This window comes from Saccoglossus kowalevskii, chromosome 14 (assembly GCF_978046115.1).
Source record: "Saccoglossus kowalevskii chromosome 14, keSacKowa6.1, whole genome shotgun sequence".
NCBI lineage: Eukaryota > Metazoa > Hemichordata > Enteropneusta > Harrimaniidae > Saccoglossus > Saccoglossus kowalevskii.
In genome coordinates, this window is record NC_140654.1 from 16,755,828 (window position 1) to 16,779,552 (window position 23,725).

Genomic DNA, 23,725 nt, shown 5'->3' on the forward strand with positions numbered 1-23,725 from the left:
GTCGCGTTTCTGGTTGCCAAGTCAGGTATCGAGCGCAAAAAAAGTAATGAATTCACGAGTAAAGTTAACAAAATATCAAAAAGAAAAGAAAAGAAAAACGTCTATCTCAGTCAAATATGTCACGTGATAAACCGAACAGTGAGCTCAATTCCACTTTGCGTATTTTTCTACCTTATTTCCGGGTTCAAATGTCAACCTGTATTGTTATTCAGAGTTCGATTGTTATTTTTCAAAGGCGACTTCTCCAGGGTTCTTGTGCAAATTGCTTACGGTTAGCTCGGGCAAATATCTCGCGTTCCGTCACGGTGGCAGACGCGATAGAGATGAACAGTGTGTACAGAAGACGGAGGAACAGAGGGACATTATTAAAAGGAAAACACATACAATGGTCGCAAAAGACTCTGACCCTCGAGGACTTCCTCGAAGATTACGAAATGCCACAACTGATTAAAGTTGTTCTCGGTTGGTGCGGTGTCGATGAAAGTTCGCCAGATTCGCTTCAAAGCGATCAGGTAAGTTGGGCTAGCTTGGATGCAAAGTTCATTTGAGTTCAACGCCTTTACTGACATGTTAAGCCATAGCAACGACCACTGCAAGATATTAAAGTCCACCGGGTCAATATCTCCGTCAATATCTTGGTATTCCCAAGAAGTTGGTAATATCAACTTATTCGTGGAAATTTTCTGCGAAAGATTTAAAAACTATTTGTACAGTGAGTGGTTTAGTGATATTTGTACCATGACTAAATTAGATACATATCGTGAATTTAAAACAAATCTAATATTAGAGAAATATATCACTTCCATGACTGTTATTTTACATACAAAAATGCCTTATCACGCTTTCGCTGCTCGGCACACTGTCTTCGCATTGAAGTAAGTGGAGGAGCAATCGAAAGTAACCAAAGGATATGTAAACTTTGTGAAACAAACCAACTAGAAGATTAGTTCCACTTCCTGTTAGTCTGCCCTTTTTATAATGAATTTCGTGATAGATATCTACCCTGTTATTTCTATGATCCACCGCCTTTCAACAGATTTATTCTTTTAATGAAATCACATAACGATGTCATTTTGGTGAATATGTGTTTGGTGAATATGCCTTGGTGAATATGTATTTTATACATTAAATGTTAGGTACGAAATTTCAGATTTATTGTAATATTTACTATACAAACGCACAAATGTTCTTTGTTTTTGTAATCACCTGTGAATAAAGACCATATATAAATAAATATTTCTAGTATAATAATTATTATAATAGAAGTGAAAAATACGTTTTCAGCAATGGTAAAATGTCGAAAGTATAAAGGGGAGTTTTAAACAATTATTTATTGGCTCAACGCGCTAGCATGTCAGAGGTGAACTGTACAATGAACTGTAAATAAACCACAGAAGCAAACGTCTGTAGTTAAAAAGGTTGTGTGACAGTGTTTTTTTTTCTTTTTTGGGCAAGTATTGGGGTACCTGAATACTGAACAAATACGCACTAGGTATTACCATCACGCACACCACGATTCCAAAATGTTAAATGCGCTGTTGAAACATATAGTGATAACACATATCGATGACCATTGAAGAGGGTTACAAGTTGAAAAAAACGTTATTGTTGGTACACTGTTTATTTTTTTATTTTTTTGGAGGGGGTAGCCTGGAATTCAGCTATACTGAGTACACCGATGTTTTTCAAACGTGGAGTTAAAACATCTCCAGAACTCAGTGTGATCAAGTTATTTCCTGAGTAGAAAGAGTCAACGGTGTTCGAAAGAAAACAAAATGCACCAAGTATTTTTCTAATGTTGTGTATATTACTTTCAATAATTCCAAATACTTTGAAGTCGGCAAGGGCGTGTTTAATTCTTGTAAATATGCCCCATAGCAATATATAAGCCCAACGTTTTTTTTTCTATTGAAACCAATCTCATTCAAATCCAAACGAAATGATCGGATTGGATTCAAGTTCAAGTTGGCATTCCTATTCCTCTATTTCCTGAAGTACTCACGCATAAAGTACTACTTCACTTCACGCGTCCCTAACAATGAGTGTCTGTCCATTGTCATACACCCCGCACATGGACGTATGGTACGGTGAAATTCGGAAAACACCACTCATAAATAGTTAGATTCACAATTAACTCATAACGTACATGTCCAAGCTGACCTCGAGTCGCTTCTCGCCCGGTCCAAATATAATACTACCCATAGCAAAATGTTATTTAATGCACTACATGTATTTATTTTTTCGTCTGCTAAAACGGAAACACCGTTGCACCTAGTCTGTTACAAAAATCATGACTCTCAAATACGTGTCGAGGTTGTCATTGATACGCATTATTTAGTAAATACTAGGATGTTCATTTCTATTTTTGCGCCGGAATAAATTAAGGAAGAAAAGGGACATGTAAATGCGTTACCACGAGTAAAGACAGAATTATTCGGATTATTAATTTAAAAAAAAAACTATACATGTTTTGATACTTCACTGATTGGAAGCCTGTTTCATACGTGGCAACTATTAAATACAAATGAGGATTTAGATACTCGAATTTGTTTCCATGGAAACAATGTTTTTCTTTGTTACCCATATCGCAAAGCTTCACTATCACTGGCGGCCATTTTCAAAATACGTGTTGAATAGATTTCTTCTTCTAACTTTCAGCTCGCCTCGAGAAATAATTATCAGGGGAAAATTTCCGTATATTTCTGTGTTAAAAGTGTGTGTATTTCTTAAATGGTAGAGTTTAAACTATTTTGAGAGAGCGTAGCGTAAGTATGAATGACAGGGCGCTCGTCAAACGGTTGCTTGAGCTGCAGTTGTGTTTATGTTTGACGAGACATGGTGATTAGCAAACGGACATTCGAGTGGATATTTCCCATTTAACCTTGTCAAGAAAATAAATTACCAATTATATCAGTTTTATCGCACACAATAAGATAATCGTAGCTTTTATGATCGTAGCTTTTACACAAACACTTCTACAGAAAACGTTGGTGCCTAATTTCATAAAATAGTAAATATATAAGTTCCATCAGAACTGCACTATCAAATACTCATCATCAAGTTCACACCATTTATCATCTGGAGCTTTGGTTCTTGCATAGTAATGAGATGGTGTTCATTGACAGAGTTCAAATATTATGACATATTTAAAGCGGGGAGTCGTCACCTGCGCATGCGCATGCGCATTGTTTACAAACAAGCGTGTACCCGTGAGCCTTTGCGTTCAAGATATGTTCAATAAATAAATAAATAAATAAATAAATAAATAAATAAATAAATAAATAAATAAATAAATAAATTATCGTTTACATTTACTAAACTAACACTGTTGTTGTACCAGTACTGCTTTGTAAGTTTTAGCATACAGAATAGAGTTCAGCGAGGTCATGTGTGACAACAACCTACATATGGATTACAAAAAAGGGTATCGAAACTAAAACATACAACAACTTCTCCGGTAATAAATACTTATTTATATATCAGTTCTTTTTCTTTAGATAATGGCAATTTTTTGGTCAGAGCGCCCTCTAGTATTTGTGGAGAATCATGTTCATTTTGAATGCTCTGATTGGATGGAAGTTCAAGCCTAGCAAGGTGTGATAGAATTGGCCTGTTATGTTCAGATTCAAATAAGCATGAACCACTAATTTGACAGGGAAGTGATACTTATAATGCAGCAAGCTGTTCTAATTGCTGTTGTGGTAGAGTTTTTCTATTTTCCTGTCAAATGCATTTATTGGTCCACTGAAAAATCAAAATAATGTTCCCTGTAACTTAGACTCTTATTGATCAAGGCATTTTAAAAATCATGGGTGTTAACTCCCCTCAAGTTATGACCCGTTGTCCCCTACAGAATAATGGTTGCATCTAATATTAAAATAAAGATGGCGGAGTATAGCGTTGATTCATCTCGTTCTACTCTGGATTACTTGGAGTCAATAAAGATCCTAGAAAGTTAGTATTTATATGCCTGTGTGTTTTTTTGTTTGTTTTTTCACTGTCTTTGACTTTCCCAGTATGTTTGTTGCTGTTGACAACAATTCAGTCCTCTGCCAGGCTTCAGTCAATGTTTTTCTTCACTACCTACCCAACTCCTCGTCGGGCGCTATGTAGCTGGTGTGGTATATTTATCACAGACAGTAGGGCAATTGTCACATTTAGTGCTCCAAGAAAATATTCTCTGTCCATGTGTATTTATATAAATAGATGCAGTTTCTTTGGCTTGAATAACATTCACTGGCTTCGTACATACAGGTATACTGGTTTACCTGTTTCTAGTTGAAATTTAGCCAATCTTATTAACCAAGACAGTTGGACATTTGCCACATGTCACAACACTCATTTCCAAGTGCCATAGCTTGAAACAAGTAGTCAAATCTGATATTGGCTGGAGCTTTAGTTTATATGGACATGGTAAATGGCAAACTAGATGGTCAGAAAGTGATAATAATAATTACAGCTTTACTCCACCCACCCCACTATGAAGTAAAAGGCTGTTTATAAGGCCATGTATGATGGTTTCTTGTTTCTTATGGAAAACAATTTTAATTATAAACTTTTATGCTCCTGTACCCAACCGTGGGGGACCATCACACTAAACAACAGGTGCCACTATTACTAAGAAAAATGTACTTTTTTTTCATTAAAATTACTGATATATATATATATAAGAATTAAATGGGTAGTTAACCAAACAACATAATACTTCAAGTTCCTCAAAAAAGAGCTCCACAAATTTGAGAGAAAGCAATTTACATATGTATATAATTATAGTAACGGAAATTAGAATGTTACAAATACAAATAAAGTGAAGATATTGCTAAAACATAAAAATATAAAAATCGTTATTTTAGTCGTTAAAAGTAGCATGACACTTTTTGTCCATTTTATGATCAACAGGTTGTATATCACCCACATAAGCTGCCCACATTTTAAAATTGTATACAATATAAGAAAATTTGAGCATTTGGTAGAAAAACACAAAAATGAATATTTTTCAGTTCTGTTGCCATGGCAACTATTTTTATATGCATGTTTGGCACCGGTACGTGGATGCTACCATGTTCTAAACGTTCAGCCAATTTGAAGTTCAACTTTTGAGATTATAGGTGAAATCATTTCCTCAATTTCTAACAGTGGATATGATGTCATACTTTACCCATGATCCCTTGCTGAATAATCAAGATGGTGAACTATAAAAATTAATTTAAAGTTGAATATCTAAAGAATAAAAAGTGATATGAAAAATCTGTAAACTGCATGTTCTTACATTTTTCGAGCTCTTCCACCTTTATGTTGTTAGCCTTGACTTTCCCTTTAAGTTGCATAGGGGACATACGCTGTTTATACCAACTTCCACGTCGGGACATGCTATCGATCTCTCGATAACCGTTTGGCCAAACCTCCCATAAACACTACAGTTCAAGTGGTTAGAGTCTAATGTAATTTTAGACTCTTTTTTACTGCTTTGTTTTATCAGCATGATTGTTTAGTGTGTACGGCAGCGACAAAGGGAGTATTCACTCCGAAGTCCTCGTAAAGTAAAGTAATTTATCGCAAACATTTGATATGTGTTCCCAGTTTGTTTTCACAAGTAAGCTTGTACAGCACTCTATTACAAAGATAATTAATATTACCATATAATAATATGTATTTTTTTTAAAATAACAATACCACTGGATCATTTTTATAATTGTTCAACACACTTAAAAAACACAACACATGAAAGCAAAATGATTGCGTTTGTTAAACAAAGATACAAACGTTGAAAATTAATTGTTTGGTGGAGTTGAATAAATCATTTGGTTGCATTTGATAAGCTCGTCTTCTAATGTATCATATGTTTTCTATATGTGTTCAGACTGGAGGATTTATTGTGTTTTATTATTTTAATTTGTAATCAGCAGTTTGTTTATATTTCGTTACATTCAAGTAAATGAAGTGTGAGGTCGAGGGACGTATCAGGAAAAGTTGAACTTCAAATGCCATTTCGGGCAAAAAGTAAAGAATCCCTACCAGCAAACTTTCTACTTTGATTTTCTACAATTAATTTTTTGTTCATTCAAAGCGAGTGCGATTCCATAGTATGACTTGGATTTAGCCAAAATAACCAAATACTATCTCGCTGTGGTTCCATAATATTACTTATCGCGATATCTACAGACAGCGAATGCTTGGAAAAGCTCACTTCCACCTCTGTCCATTCGTAGTGTATACATACAGCTGTGACAAGTGAGAATTATGCAAATCAGTCACTCAATATGCAACCCAATGAAAACATCATTAGGGGCAACAAATTTCGTGCAGGACGAGCGCCGTCAACGGCTAGTGTTTACCCAAATAATCAGCTACAAACAACATTCGCTGGTTCCCGGCGTCCTTTGCGAATGGCAGGTAGGACGCAGGCATTGACGCAGGTCGTTGTGTCGTCACCGGAACGCACAGACGATTTGAACTGACGATTCACATCTACGTCTCCTACCGCACGATCTACTTTTTCATTATTTTATCATTTTGAAAAGATTTTAGCACTGAATGTAAAAATATTTGACATATTTATTTTAAATAACACCCCTTTTTTCAACAGAAGCTTAGGATATCAGAAACAAATAAATTAAAAAAAAACGCGGAATACCAACAATTTTGGTGTAAAATGTCGCCTGTGGCAGAGTCTAGTTGCAGCTCTCTGTGGCCCCCTAGGTCAAGAAGACTCTGCAAGGGAGAGTGTTGAGGCGGGAACCAGCCAACAAACAACATGGCGGCTACTTGTGACGTACTCGATCAAAATACCACGTGACACAAAAACACGCAAATGATCTTTTGAAATACACTTTTAGCAATTATAGTAAATAAATCTCAATTCTTCGATAACTGATATTTATTTAAAAACTGGCGTCATATAATTGTCATCAGTTGTCGGTTATTTTTTTCTTGCTTTCTCCGCAGTTGGTGATTTTTCATCGTTTCCTTGAACAAGTACGGGTAGTTGCCGAAGATCAGTTTGGACAACATCTCAGCATCACCAGGGATTACGCATATAAATTCAAGGTACTGGCAGACCAACGAGGAAAAAAAGGTACTTGTAACTATAAATGTATACTTATGGGAGGGAACACACTATATGTAAGAGCGAAAAAAGATCGTTACCAACATAAATTGGGAGGATACAGATAAATGTAATGGCCTGCTTTGAACCTATAAACTTCAAACAATTGTTTGTTTCCATTTGTTTTTTTTGTTTTTTTATTTTTCAGATATTGACAAATTTTTCACGATTAGAGAAATTCTTGAGCGATTTAATTTTCCTATTAGAGTGCAACTTGCAAGAACGAAATCCGGGGCGGTTGTCAACGCAATGACTCTAACAGAATATCGAGAGCTGAAAGACTTTGGGGTCGTAACCCTTCTGAAGACCCATACTATCGGCTATTTGATTGGTCACTGCGTGCCTGGTGAGTATGGCGGGTGAAATTCCTTTCGTTTTCATTTTTGATGAAAAATAACATATGAATACATGCATTATCATACTAGTAGTTACCTTCTTCAGTAGTTTTCTTTTGACAAAGCGTCGTCTTATTTGTTACGTTCGCCATTCACACGAGAATTCTGAGAATTTACTAGCACCCTCTATCGACTAAGGCTTCTGTGGCGCAAATGATTGAAAGAAATGTCGTTCACGGCGTGAACTATATCAATTAAAAAATTATGTTTGTTTTTTTCAAAGGCGCAAAGGTGTGATATAAGTGTATTGCATTACGTGTTTTACATGGGGGGGGGTTATTATGTGTTGTTGATTGAACTTCTTAAATGTATTTCCCCCCACAATGCATCATTCCAAAACTTCCGTGATAACAGCACCCGTGATAACATAATCAGCAACTGTGATGTCATTATTAGCAATTGTGATGTCATAATTTAGCATGCAAATTATAATCAGCAACCATGATGTCATTATTAGCAACTATGATGTCATTATTAGCGGCCATGATGTCACAATTAGCAGTCATATGACGTCATATCCGTGTGTGTGTGTGTGTGTGTCGTAATTTGTTTTGTTATATTTTCAGAGTTCGACTTGATGGAATGCGGTGCATTGGCCGTGTTGCCACTGCCATTAGAAGTAGACTTGGTGGTGGGAACAATGCCGATAGACGGTAAAAACGACAAATGGTACACATTCCTGCGAAACTTCAGTAAGGAAATGGACGAATCGGTAGATTTTGATATGTTTATCAATAAGTTTAACGGTAAGTCTCGATTGGAGGGGGGGGGGTCGCGTTGATGGATACTAGTAGTTTGTGAAGCGTGTTAGTTTCTAAGCCACGGTGAACAACTTGATAAACAAAAACTAAATTCTTATTCCATAAACGAATTATTGTATTACCCTAACACTGCTCAAGTTCTGAGGGTATGATGTAACTGGTGAAATTAGTGTTAAATATTCTCGTTTGAAATGACGCGAATAGCGAGACGATCAAAACATCACTCATTGAGCACATAGCATGCAGTGTTCTTTGGTTTCCTAAAATAATGGAGCTACAGTTCTAATGGTAACATGAAACCACATTTTGGCGTAAGTCGCTACAGTAATTATGTTTTGAGAATAATGTTTTTTTAAGAAATTGCTCCGATAGACAATTTGTTAAAGACAAATGTATTTGTCACTTTTTAAAGACAAGATTTTTGCAATAATTCGATATAATAAAAAGACCCATATCACCAGCCTATTGTTTATTGCAAAACAGGGTCATATGCAAAAACATATTAATCTTTTATCGTTTTTTCCTGTTTTACAGATGTATATTTATTGCAGCCGGGAGAAATCCCACCTGACGAAAGTTTATATGACGTCATAAAACCTACTACCTGTAGTGAATACGCCGATTATAGAGCGATTCAACAGAGTAGTGGGAAGGGCAGTGGCAGCGGAATGAGTACGGATAGCAAAGCCCTCGACATAACTCCAGAAGCTCCAGAAGTATCGGCAAAAACTAATGCGTTTCTTAAGGAACTATTAGGCACACTCACCAACCCCGAAGACGACCTTCCGGTGGGTCCACCGCCTCCATTGCTGCCGCGATCACCAATAGACAGAAATCCACCAGAAATCGGAAAACGACCCCCCAAACCTCCCAAGAGACCGGGCAAATCGATCCCAGAAAACGTCAGTCAGAATAAGCCCCTCACGGTGAAATCTCATTTTCAGTATCCTTCCCCGGCCAAATTACAAAGCCTCAACGTCCAGGAGGTATGTCGCTGTCTGGAGGCATTGAATCTTGATCACTACTCGGATCATTTCAAATCTAATGACATTGACGGTGAAATGATGTGTGCACTGACGCATTCTATGCTCGTGAACGATATTAAGATGCGAGACCTGGATGCCATGAAATTAAAAAAGTTCATCGAAGGGTGGCGTCCTAACCTTGGTTAAAACGAGAGGGCGGTCTTTGATTTGCGTATAATTATCTGCCGTTTACTCTAACCATGCTCTAATCATTTAATAGCATATCACATTTTTTTATTCATATCACTGTTCTCAAATACAGTCATGAAAATAAAGAGATACGGCAAGATAAATATTAATCAAAATACCGGTAAACATGTACTTCGTGCGTGACTAAATCGACATTCGCGTATGACGTCATTTCATCCACGCCGCATCATACACAAATTTCAGCTAACAACTGATTTTTAATCCGTGTCGATATCGTGTTTTTCGTCACTGATTATCAGTCACCTCAAGTGCCAAATCCATATGATAAACAGCAAATGTTAATAAAGTATCCAAGGTGTTATTAATTGACTAAAGTACTGGCAAACCAAATTATGCTTTGGTATGTCTGTAACGCATGTACTAGTATTTTGGTTCATTTAGTCTTCGTTTTCGGACTTAGCGGCCTTTCTAAACCTAATATTACGTGTAAGAACGAAACAAAATCACGTTTTCCCCGCAAAGGGATGGTAGCTGTTCTCGCTCTGGACTCCCTCCCCGCGTGTACTACAACTATATGTTCAATCAATTTTTCAATTTTATGCATATGAATACCAAAGTGACAAAATAGAAACAATCATCGGATTTTTAAAATGCGAACGCAAATAGCAGAAAAGTTTGACGTTGAACATTTTAAAAATTTGCAGTCTCTGCAGTTAGCCTGATGAGTCGCGCGATTTGCGCCCTTCGCGGTGCTCCAAACCCAAGTGGGTCTGATGACGTTCGGCCGGCGAGGGCGCCACTCACGCCTACATATCAGGCTAACTGAGATATTTGTTTACGGAAACGTTTCGAGGAATATCATCAGACTGCGCGTGTCTGTATAGGCATGCTATCTTCCCTTTGTTTTAATATATGTTTTAGTATTAGTCAACAATATGTGAACTCTTTTAGTTCACTGTCAATGTGTAGGTATAAATTCCAAGATTAGCAGCTGTTTTCGTAGACCACAATATTAACACATTCCTTCGTTTTATACTTGTAAGCATCAAAAAATACATTGTAAGAACTGTTATAAGTATGTTTTTTTTTTTCTCACCACATGTAACTAAGGAAACAGCAATGCCAAAATGGCCTAAACAAACGAAACATGCTATTGTCACTGTATTCTATTCGATTTTATCCGATTGACTCTGATTCATTTTTTTATCCCTGTACATGATATATCAAATATGTAAAACAGAGAAAATGACAATATTTGTATATAGCGTTCTACTTTAATTCATAACGGTTATATCGTTTTTAGATCACGAAGGGTGGCGTCCTAACCTGGCGTCCGAGGATCACGGTATTAGCGTCACGCTGCCATACACATGTTCTATGTGTGGTGCCCTCAAGCGACGACCTACTGTGACGTCAAAATGTCGGCTGTAAGTATCGTTCAAAGCGTGTTTTGTTGTGAGTCGTTCGTTGTTAAAAATCTCGGGAGTACAAGGGTAATACGTCTCCAAAAATCTTACAGGTTAAAACCATTTTACGTCACTGAAGCTCTTTGCCGCTAGAGGGCGTGACTAATAGAAAAGGTGTCGAGACATAGGAGTGTGTTTTTTTTTATTTACGAGGAAACTTATTTTTGGTATTTTTAACTCATGTAATAACACTGTTTCTTTATTATTTTTAAACTATACACACATTTATGTATTTTTACACTTTGGTTTGAAGTGTTTTGATCGCCAATAAATGTAGTTTATGTTAAACAAGTGATTCGTGTGTTTTCAAGTTCAAATTGTTCCGCTGAAATCCTAACTCAAGTTTAAATGTGGCCGACCGAACCCAACCATGTATTGATTTTCTCTTTAACTTCGAGATCTCGCGTATTGTGTGAAAGAAGCAGACCGAACGTCTCAATCTCCCCAGTTCTATTACGATATACTTTCGGTGATCTAACCGCAAGGAACTCTGGGAAGGAGAATGCGAACGTCTGCCACAAAAATCGAACGATTTGCTTTAGAACTCGAATTTCGTTTTCAATAGCTCAAATTCGAAAGGCCGACAGGGAAATATTGCGTTCAGATACCCTTATTCATTGAAATTGACTCGGACCATCATCAGTACAGTACATTATTAAGCGTGGAAATATCTCCCAAAATACTTTTGCGTTTGTCGAATCTCATGCGATGTTTGACGCTACGAGGCCACCGCCTTTGTTTGTGCTGTTTTTACGTTCGATTTCACGCATAACGCAGGATCTCGCAGCGAACAGAAAATGTCTTCTGTCAATCTCCCCAGGCAGAGTTCTATTACGAATATATCTCTGCCACCACGCCAGGGGGGGGGGGGGGGAGTTGCATGACACGATTGGTTGAAATACTCGTCTCATTTGCATAAATTAATATTCATGAGCAATGAAAAACTCGTCTTTTCAGTAAAATTGTGCCAAAATGCTTTCCGATAGCATACATGTTAGTTCTAAATTGATTGATTCTATCGTTACGAGCTGAAAAAATAATCGGAAAAATGATGTAAAGGTAATTTTTGAGACACGTTTTCGATCAGACTCCAGCTAACTATTGAAAGTAAACACAGGTTTTCTCTTTACCATGCATGATCATAGCAAGTTATGAAATTCATGGAGACTGCAGAGGCACGTTTATATTTCACTCTAGTACTATTGCTCAAAATTGCTCAAAATGTTTTCGGTGACTTTTATCAGTGACAAGTTACCTAATTAGTATGCATTTCAATGAACCACAGTCTGTGTGCATGTGCAGTTTGAAATGGAACAGATTTGAACGCAATAAAATCACGCGTAGAACTCGGGCTCCAGCAAGAAATTGTGGCGTCAAACTGGTTGTCGGTTGAATTGTTTTGAAATAGACATAATTTTTGGAGCCTGTATTTGTCTATGAAATGTTTCTAAGTTTTGTTGAGGATTATTTTGTAAAGGAATTGCTGAAATTATTTCATCTGTTCGTAAACGGGACGTTGTTGCTTGACGATGGGTTACGGACGACTGACGTCGAAACGTTCCATTCAGATCAGATGGCGCCCTCTCGTGCCAATATGGGATTTTCCGTACAATTGCGAGATCTCGCGAGATGTATGAAAAACGCGCGTCGAACGCCGGCCGCAAAAATCGAACGATTTGATTTTGAACTAGAATTTCTTTATTTCGTAACTCACATCGACCGGCCGATCTTCGACAGAGGAATATTGCTTTCGAATACCCTTACTTAATCAAAATTGCCTATCATCAAATGTGGACAGCACATTATTAAGCATGGAAATGTCCTCCAAAATACTTCGCGTTTGTCGAATCCCACGCGATGTTTGACGCCACTACGACGCTATGACCTTTGTTTGTCCTGTTTTTACGTTCGATTTCACGCATAACGCGTGATTCTCGCAATTAACGGAAAATGGTCTATCCCAATCTCCCCAGGCAAGGAACTCTGGGAAGGAGAATGGGTCTATCCCCCCCCCCCCCCGTTGTGTCGTCACCGGAAGCGCTGTCCCAGCACAAACAGAAGACGCCGAACTGCAGCGTCAACGCCCCCCCTGCACCACGCGATCTTATGCTTGTCGTTGGTTGGTCGATGCGTCACAGTGGTACTACTTTCAAAGACACGCACCAAAACATTGCCATGCAAGTGTTCGATTTTCGAACCCGACGAATGTGTACGCGTTGTTTGCAGATTTTGGCTGTTTTCAAAGTTAGAAGCTTTTTTTTCTTTCTGTAACACAAACGGTGTTGCAGTAGGACGATTTAGTCGTCAATACTAGTTAGTTTGTAATTCTTCGACTAGCGATCGACAGGGCCGTCGGCTTGATGAACCGAGTAACACCTTGGTAACCGTTATTACGCAATGGAATTATTTCGTTTTGTAAATTATAACTATTTCACCGTTTTCAGTGTGTTTACGAAAAAATCATTATTAGCTATCGACGAAATAATTTAAAACTTGTTTTCAAGTAGGAATAAATCAACACGAAAGCCATCTAATAACAAAAATACGCAAATGATACGCGTAGTAAAAGTCTTGTGGTGTTTCACCACAAAATGGCGGTGTGTGGTGGCAGAGATACTTTCGGTGATCTAACCGCAAGGAACTCTGGGAAGGAGAATGGTCTTCTGTGTGAAGACCTTGTGTGAAGTTTTAGTGTGAGAAACGTATTTTTTTTCAAATATGCAATAGAGATGAAAACGTGACATTTGTATTATTGTGTAATATTGTGTGTTGATTTCATTATGACGGATTTTAAATTAAAACGTTTTTGTTTTGTTTCAAGCGCGCTCATTTTCAGCCAATCAGGCGTGCCGTAACAGCGAGTATTTCCTTGATTTTCCGAGAAAACAACACAAACTCAACTTTGAAGTAATCCTGAACAACCACATTCATATATGTTACACACGTAGGGCTAATCTTGTTACACTGTTCAGGGGACTCTCAACAACCATCGCAAAGTACCGTTTTCTGCGAGTTTTTGGTCTTTGTTTTCACCGCGAGGGTTGCCAGGCGGTAGAAAATGCCCGGATGTCCGCCCGGAGCTACGTCACGGACGTTCTACGTTGCTAAGACGCGCACCACTGTATCACGTATTTCTATGGGCTTTACGCGCGCTGCTGTGGAACGCTGGTGGAACCGGTGAAAACTCGAGAAAACAACACAAACACAACTTTGAAGTAATCCTGAACAACCAAATTCATATATGTTACACACGTAGGGCTAATCTTGTTACACTGTTCAGGGGACTCTCAACAACCATCGCAAAGTACCGTTTTTGGTCTTTGTTTTCACCGCGAGGGTTGCCAGGCGGTAGAAAATCCCCGGATGTCCGCCCCGTGGATGAGCCCTGAAAATAATGGGATGATCACAATTCGCTACTGTTTGTTTGTTTTTGCGATCACTCCTCTATTTCGCTATCATTACACTATTTCATATTTTATTTATTTAATTAAAATATTTGATTAGAAAAAAAAAAAAAACTTGTTAGGTATGCCCGGGTAAAACAAAAATAGTTTCTAGTAAATTCTACCTAATGAGGGCGCTTTGAATACTCAGTGCAAATCGAAGTTCTAATTTGTTTTAAATTGAAAAAAACAAAATAACAGGTGTTGCATTGTTAAGAATATTCAACCAAAAATAGCGGCAACGAATTATATTCTCGTGTGTATTTCTATTACTAATAAACTGTCCTTAATGTGTTGGTGTATCTAACGAGTCGAATATGCGCAAGCAAATTCAACGCTATATTTGCAAAATGGCGGTGTATTTGAAGGTAGGTGTCGTCTGATGAAACTTCACTTCGATAAACATTGCAATTTTATTTACATTTGTTAAAATTTCTCACTGATATACTGAATATGTTTGATGCAGATGGTTGTTAGAACAACATGGTGTAAAAGACATGCACTTTCTTTCTTTCTGTGAGAATGTTTAGTTCGAAATTTTAGCGATCCCAACTTCAAGTACTGAGCAGGAGCGGTGAACCCAATTTTCTGAGGACAACACTGATGAAGATACTGAATAGTTACATAATTTTCGTGTTTTTATAGCCGGGTAAAATGAGTATGAAATTGTTATTAATTAATTTTCTCTTCCGAAATTTGAATTTCTAGTAAACGTTAAAAGTTTCCGACTAAAATCGACGAAATATGTCAACTGCATCACCAGCAGTACAGTTCGTGGACATCCACGATCAAATCGTTTATACGACTTATGGTTGGTGTGCCTTTCCCCATCTGGATCATTTCAACACAGACCTTCTGATTGAAACACTTCTAAGCAAGGTAAATATATTGGAAATGTTGTTTTTAGTTTGTTTTTCTTGGTAAAAGTCTTGCAAGTTAAAAAACATGGTTATCTTAGCAACAATGTTAACAAGTTGAGTTCATTTCAAACAAATCGATAATCACAAATTGGCATTCAACTGAATACCAAATAAGTTGTGTCTGAATTGCCTTGATTTAATTTAATTTAATTGGGGAATTATTATTCACAATTTTTGCGGATTTTACTATATTTCCACATTACATCACAAGCCCTCCAGCACAAGCTGTTTCACTCATAATGCCTATTAGAAATTTCACGCCGGACCTCCACAATAGTTGCTATTATCTAAGCATTAGTACTGGTATTGAAAATGGCATAGGTGAAAACTTCTATTAAAAATTGTGTGACGGACCCAGGAAACTAACCAATACATAGCAGTAGCATTTGTTCTAGAGCTATGGTCAGTGGGTTTCGACTTAAAAGTTGTCCTGGAGGTTGAATAGCAAAAAAGGATTGAGCCTTAGTCAAGGGTATCACAGACTCAATGAAGAGACAAAATTTAAACCACTGGTAGAAATTCCTTCACAGATTGGTGAAGCAAGTTTACTTCTAGTCTAACTTTCAGCTAGAATTATTCAAACTTTGCACCAGACCTGCTGTGACTTGTCACTGATTTGCCATGATTTTCATGTTTTGTTTGACCAAATCAAGCAACACATTACATAATGATTAGTAACATTAAAAAACAACAGTATCAGTTTGAACATTCCATAATATTTTCCCTCAGATAGAGAACAGGCTCAAAATTCACAGACACCAAAAAGTTATTGCTTAGATACCCACCTGCATTGAGATGTCAAATTGTTCGAGTTACGGACATTGAGTTACGAACATCGAGTTACGAAAACATCGAGTTACAGAAATGACCACGCCCATATTTTTGAAACCATGCCCACTTTTGTGAAACCATGCCCAAATTGTAACTCGATGTTCAATTAACAGTTAACAGAACTTCGAGTTACGGGTAACATATATTTTGGTTTTTGTTGAACGTCCACATTCTGTAACTCGAAGTTCTAATAACAGTTAACCGAACTTCGAGTTACGGGCAACATGTATTTGTTGTTTTGTTCAAGTTTCAAATTTTGTAATTCGAGCTTTAATCAACAGTTATTCAAACTTCGAGTTATTAACTCGAAATTTAATTAACAGTTAACCAAAATTCGAGTTACGGACAACATAAAATCTGTATATTCAGTAACTCAAATTTTAATTAACAGTTATCATAACTTCGGGTTACGGCAACGTGGTGCATGGCTAATGACAGCCAAGCCAATTTCTAATATTTTCTGGAATCTAACCGTGACATTTTGGTTTTTGGCGTAATTTCAACTGATGAATTGGCGGCAAGAAATCACAATTTAAAGTTTAGCTGTAGTTTTCAAAGTTGTGCTTGTGGTGGCAACATCGCCTTTTAGAAAATAAGATTTTGAAATAAACAACAAAAATCAAAATGCTATTTTTAATTTAAGGCTTTTCATTTCATTGACGTGCTAGGGGGGGGGTACTGTCGTGGTCCAACGATAATAGATCAAAGGCAAGCGAAATCAACAATGTATCCAATGTATCGTGCAATGTTTTAGTCCCGTAATTTTGTTCACATACAGCTTCCTTTACAATGTGATCCACTTATTAGAAGGTGTACACCAATGATGATTACAGAATCGTCGCACGCTTCTTTCAGTAATTCCTCTATGCTCGGATATTGAGCGGCCAACCGGCATCCCGTCGTGAGAAGTCATCTGTTTGACAAGAAAACTCATATACTCGATCTCCATTTCAATTTAGCAAGACCACGAATCGGTTAGCGTGGCTTAGTTCTAGAATATAATGATATCACGTACGAAACAAGCACGTGTCTATCAATACGAATGTTAAAAAGTAGGCGTCAAAACAGAGCTGACTGGTAAAATTGTAGAATGCGTGTTGCTGGGTTCGCCATCGACTGAAAATTTGCAAATAACCGAAAAAGCTTCCTAGCGATTCAATAAAATGAAACGCTCAAAATTGAAAATAGGATTTTGATTTTCGTCATTCATTTCGGAATCCTATTGTTGATAACTAAATGTCGCCACCGCAGATAAAATCTAAGTTGTGATTACATACCGCGAATTAATAAATTGAAATTACGTCCAAAAAATGTTAGATTCCAGAAAATATTAGAGATTTACTTGACCGTCACTAGCCACGAACTCAACGTAGACTGTTGTTATTGTTCAAACATTCACATCTACATACCGCCTTTCATTTTTTACTACGCAATAAGCTTGCTTGTTTCAACTTTTGTAATGTCGCAACAATGTTATCATTGCAACACAACGCCGCGCCAGAATTTACTATTAATGTGAAGATTTGAGAATCTGTTAGCCTGATTTCACGCGTTGATCCAGTGACACGAACGAAAGTTGTGCGTTGTACAATTTACAATGAATCGTTATGTGATAAATGCAAGCGAGTTGGAGATGAAGAAACGATGGAATGACGCCGACGAGGAAGTATCACGACTCCGGTTTCTGTATGCGGTCTGTAGTGGTTTCCAGGCTCCAGCAAGACGTAGACAAGAAGTTGTGAAGATGTACAGGTGACTAAGCCCAAAAGTTGAAACAAGGAAGCTTAATTTGTGGTTAAAAAGATAAGACGGTATAAAGATGTTTGAACAATAACAAAAATCTACATTGCCGTAACTCGAAGTTATATGTTAACTGTTAATTAAATTTCGAGTTAATAACTCGAAGTTTGAATAACTGTTGATTAAAGCTCGAATTACAAAATTTGAAACTTGAACAAAACAAAAAATATATGTTACCTGTAACTCGAAGTTCTGTTAACTGTTAATTGAACATCGAGTTACAATTTGGGCGTGGTTTCACAAAAGTGGGCGTGGTTTCAAAAATATGGGCGTGTTTTCGTAACTCGATGTCCGTAACTCGAACAATTTGACATCTCCCTGCATTTAGTGATTCCCTTCAGTATATTAAAATAGTTCCTGTAGTTTTCATTCCCCAAGGGGAATTTTAAGCGTTTAAATAAGTATGTGGAGGTATACTTGAGAAAAACATTTTTATATACCAGTGTTGAATGCTAAAATTTTGTGCAGATTGTAAACTACAATTTTGAATCAAGTTTATCCTTTTGTGATTTCACATCCATCATAATTGTGTAATTTTGTATTTCAAAATGGTTAATTATTCCCGTGAATTTTATTATTTGCACTGCGCGCATGTGCAATTGTCTTGTTGTATTTATGCAAATTGATTGTTTCACGCATGCGCAATTTTATATTGTTAGTTAGTAGCGTCCTTTGTTGCTTTCAAGTCAACCGTGAACTTTTCGATTTCGTTTTCAATTACGAACTTTTGTTACGCTTCGCAATTACACAATGTCGTCTGGTAAAAGGAAACACAATTGCGCTGGATGCCGACAACCCGTTAAAGACCACTTTTGGGGTAAACCAGGGAAACACTGCGATGGTAGACCAGTTTCTGATGATGACGCCGATCAGTTTCCTTTGTCTGTTTCACCACGACAACACAACGATATTTCTTCGGACTCAAAGTCACACATCGCTGACGATTTCGTTTCCTTGACATCAGATCTCCAGGCATTACATCAAAAGAAGAAATTGCTGGAAGCCAGACTAGAGAAAACTCGTCTAGAAGCTGAAGTGGCGAAACTCGAACGCGAATTCAATCACTCAGCGTCTGTTGAGTTCACTGCCACCGGTATACACCATCACCCACGGCAACACAGTCACAGTGCGTCCGGTAATTTCAGTCTCGGCGATTTGCGGAAAATGACCCACCTTAGGGAGGAAGTCGAAGAGGAACTCGCCCCTCTCGCATCGATGGTCGGCGTAGACAGGACAGTTGGTGATGAACAACACAATGCTGGTGAGTGGCGTTTTGATCATTTTGGTAGAACAATACCCTACGCCATGGCCATGAAGACAAAGGATCGCCAATTTACTAATTCACCGGAGCATTACATTGCAAGTTTCTACACTTCAAACGAATTAAAATATGATGACTTGACACTGGAACAATTCTTGCAAGGATACACGTTGTTGTTACAGAACCCGAGTTTGTCTGTAACAGAGCGCAATGGGAGACTTCAGCTCTTGCATGACATTTTCGTTAAATTGCCGCAATACAAATGGCAAGTTGTACGTAGCTACCATGCAGCTGTGATGCGCTTGGTTGAGTCGCACAGGCGTTCGTGGTTAGATTCTTTCGCCAATGTCAAAGAGGTTTTCTTTGATTTTTCACCGGATAAGTTGAAGTCACAGCCTGTTGCTAGGAACAAAGGATCTGCTGCTACAAGTTCGAGTAACAATAACATTTCCGTTTGCACTGCATTCAATGAAACTGGGTCATGCTCGTTTGACCCCTGCAAATATCGTCACATCTGTAACTACTGCTTCACATACAGGAATCGCTTTAATGCACACAGCGAGTTACATTGCAAACAGAAGCCTGGGACAGATTCAAAAATTAAAAAAGGAAAGGACATGTCAACTTCGGCGTGACTGGATAAAACAGCATTCAAGTCTGGTGCCACTGGTAAAATTGACATTAGTGATGCCTGCTCCTCATCACCTACTGCGGTCAGCAATTACAAATGCATCAATACCGTTAAGTCACATTTGGTGTCTCCACCCACTGCAGTCAGCAATTACAAATGCATCAATACTGGAAATGTCTCAAGTAGCAGTCACATGGGTGCAAATACTACTGACGTTTTTATTCAACATAATGATTCACCACCTACACCGGTCAGCAATTACAAATGCATCAACACCGTTAATGTCTCGGGTAGTAATCACAGCGGTACCTCTAACATTATTAATTCTCATTCTGCTTCTCCACCCACCGCGGTCAGCAATTACAAATGCATTGACACTGGAAATATCTCGGGTAGCAGTCACATGGGTGCAAATACAACTGACATTTATTCTATTCCACATACTGATTCTTCGCCCACAGCAGTCAGCGATTACGAATACATCAACACCAGTAATGTGCCAGATAACATTCACATTGGTGCAAATACTACAGACATTATTAATTCTCAGCCTGATTCTGCACCTACTGCGGTCAGCGATTGCAGAGGCATTGATACCATTAATGTCTCAGGTGGCAGTCACATGGGTGGTATTTCTACTGACAATATTATGTCACATTTCGATGCTGTTACGGTCAACAATAATATTTACGGTGATACCACGCATGTCACAGGCAGCAATCAGTTTAGTACAGGTACAAGCATTAATGACTACAAGGGCACAGATATTACTTGCATTAACGGCACCACATCCATGTTTATCCTTTTGTGATTTCACATCCATCATAATTATAAATATAGTTCCACTAATATTTTCTATGTTCATATAAAATGTATTATAAAAGTATTTATAATTATAAAATTTGCGAAGGTGACATTACTCCACAATTGTCAACAGAGCTAAACACTATCTGTTTTTGGGCCCCTTGCTAGGCAGCTAGTAAATATTCTCTTTATAATAATGAGTTTTCCTTCAGTTTTGCTCATACTAATTTCAGTAGGGCACAGTTTAAATACCAGTAAATGATTTTCATTACTAAATTTGTTTGTAAAGCATAATTATATAAGTTTAAAGAAAAAAAATTGCTTATCAATGAAAAAAACAAAATATTTGCTCTATGTAACTTTTTAAAAGGCCATTTGAAAATTATAAAAATTGGACTTCTGGTCATTTGAAGTCCTGGCTTTACCAGACCTGTTTAAGACAACTAATTACTCTGCTTTAAATTACTCAATACAGATCATGGTCCACAAGAGTTTATATCACTTTCTCAATTCTGATTATTTGCAAGAGTTTTAATAAATAGTATAGCTCCCCTACCCCCGGTAATACTGGTACTCAGACTACTGTTCAGAAGAATCATTTCCAGCTTGCAATCTTTGCCAGCCAAGGACCATTTATTCTGCTGAAGCCTCAACATTAACCTTGGCAGATTTGACCATTATTTACTGTATGTCGCACGCTCTCGAACAATTATACGAATTATACGATTATACTCATGATAGAAACGACACATTAATACTTGGTAAAATTAAAATCTTTGAAAATAGAAATCAACATGTTGCTAGCTTTTTGCTCTGTGAACAAGCTTACTGACCATCAAAAGAAAGCGCTTAGTGCTGTACTAGTATCTAAAGGAAATGATATGTTTGTTGAAACGAAATCGAATCGGGCATTGCCAAGTCGATATGTTATCAGTTTCGTCAGTTTACTAAAACACAATTCGAACAAATATTTAGACATTCCATCATCTTCATTCATTTGCCAACAAACATTTTTCAACAGTGGAATAAAATATTTTGGAAATGTGTCAACGAATATAAACCTTCTGTTCTTGACTCCAGGTGAATCAATGCAAAGCCTACCCGCCGCAATTGTTTTAATCTGTGTTAATGTTCACATTTATGATACAGCATCGCTGATTGGTGGCGCAAACTCCTTGGCGCACCCAATCAAATGACTCAATTTAACTGCAGTGAAATACAGCTTTTTCTAACACGATCACGCACAGGTTCATGGGCCAGTTATGAATGGCCGGCTTTAACGAAACCGTGCAATTCGGACGATGCTTGCCAGCCATCTTCAAAAGAAAGGATTGCTGTACTGTAGTCTATTTTCCTTTCATGTATTCATGCCATCAGTTAGAATAATATGTTTCACATGTTACTGTATTTGCTCTATTAGTAACATTATATTATATTCACATTATATTCACATCACAGGTGTTTGTATGGGCAAACAGTCGTCCACTTCTATTGGTTATGCACTTCCAAGAGAACAAATACAGTATTTTTTTTTACCGATATGCCAAATGAAAACAATAACAGCTATGATCCATCTATTTCTATATTTTATCTGTTAGAATGATAAGGGTAAACCAGCACTATGGAAAACATCAGAAATACCTCTGACTGAAAATGGAGATTATTGTCTTTCTGATACTGGTAAGCAGTGTTTTTGCCTTCATGTTGCTAACTTACTGTATTTCCAAGATGTGTAGACTTGTGCATTATTTGATATATGTTATTTTGAATGTGTGTTTTACAAAATTGTGAGATCTGGTAAATGGTGCAGTGGTTAGAGTGTCTGCCATGCACCAGGCATGTTCTGGATTCAATTACCTGTTCATTCCACAGTATAAATATAAGTATAATCTGCCCTGCTTTCCGGAAACACAATATTAGATTTAAGAGACTGGTTTGCATGTGCACTTGCAATTAGCACCTAAAACAAAAAAGTCGGAAATAGTGAATGAATTAATCAGATATGTCGCCTGGCTCAAAAAATATTTAAAAAAAAAACAATTACAAATTTGAATGCAAACTGCATGACAACTGTTTCTTTAACAATGTTTTGAACCAATAATATGAAAAGCCATTTTTGTGTGTTTTGAATATTTTCACCTGGCTGGCATTGTGCTTGTGTGCCCATGTCAGGCTTAGTTTTTTCCTAACGAAAGTCTGGTAACAAGTTTATAAATATGAATGCGTGATTTAGTAAATCAATTGACTAGCATAGAACTTTGATGCCAATAAAAATACATGTCCAATACATTGAGCTTATTCTAAAGTTTCTTTGATTTCTCTTTGTCACAGCTTTGATGCAGTTAGAAGCAATGTTTAATTTAAGTCAGTTACTGTTTGCGTTATATCATGGTGATGTCATTCAAGCCACCTTTAGAGATATTCAGCTCAGTCGCGCATCAAGGGATATTAGAACTGCTGGCTTCAGAAAACTAGGTTTGTAACTATGGGATAAACTTTGTATTTGGGTAGTGTGAAGACCCCAGTATAATACCATTTCAGTCAACAACCAACCAATGATCAGACATATAGTTCACGATATAATAACTCTTTATTAATACCGGGTTAATGGAAGCATCGTCTCGCAAGACAATCATAGCATTAGACAACCTAAATACAAGATTACTAGCCCTTAAATAGGCCATGGCTCATAAATCATAAGCTGGGCTCTCTCTGGAATTTGCTAGGTAATAGTAAATTTACTAATCAAGAAAAAAAAGTATTAGTAAACTTTGTCTGGAAACTGCGGAGCATTTTCCCGTGACCGAGCACAACGGGGAAGAGAGAAGGAGAGGGAGGTGTCCCCTCTGTCGTCCGCCGAAAACAAGAACAGCATGCTAAAAATGGTGCTTGCTGGTGCAACCTGAGCTCTAATTTTGTGTGTAATTTCAATTAGGCAGTCTGCTTCACAAAATGTACCATTTATGATGGTACAACAAAACATCACAACAAAATATGCAATGTAGACACCAGAACCTTTATTTCAATAACTCAGTATTAATTAAACATATTCATAATAAGCTCACATTGTTAACAGTGGGAAAAATAGTCATCATTCAAAAGTTCACTAAGTTCACTGGCTAGAACACAAGTC

General features: G+C 37.4%; 1 protein-coding gene across 1 annotated transcript; it reads left to right on the forward strand.

Moving 5' to 3' along the window:
* The first annotated feature begins 207 nt into the window (after positions 1-207).
* Positions 208-11,193, forward strand: LOC102804923 (uncharacterized). The gene is made up of 5 exons (XM_006825479.3): positions 208-512; positions 6,946-7,075; positions 7,254-7,451; positions 8,067-8,246; positions 8,796-11,193. The coding sequence occupies exons 1-5, from the start codon at positions 324-326 to the stop codon at positions 9,431-9,433; spliced, it is 1,335 nt and encodes a 444-aa protein (XP_006825542.1). The 5' UTR covers positions 208-323; the 3' UTR covers positions 9,434-11,193.
* The last annotated feature ends 12,532 nt before the right edge of the window (positions 11,194-23,725 follow it).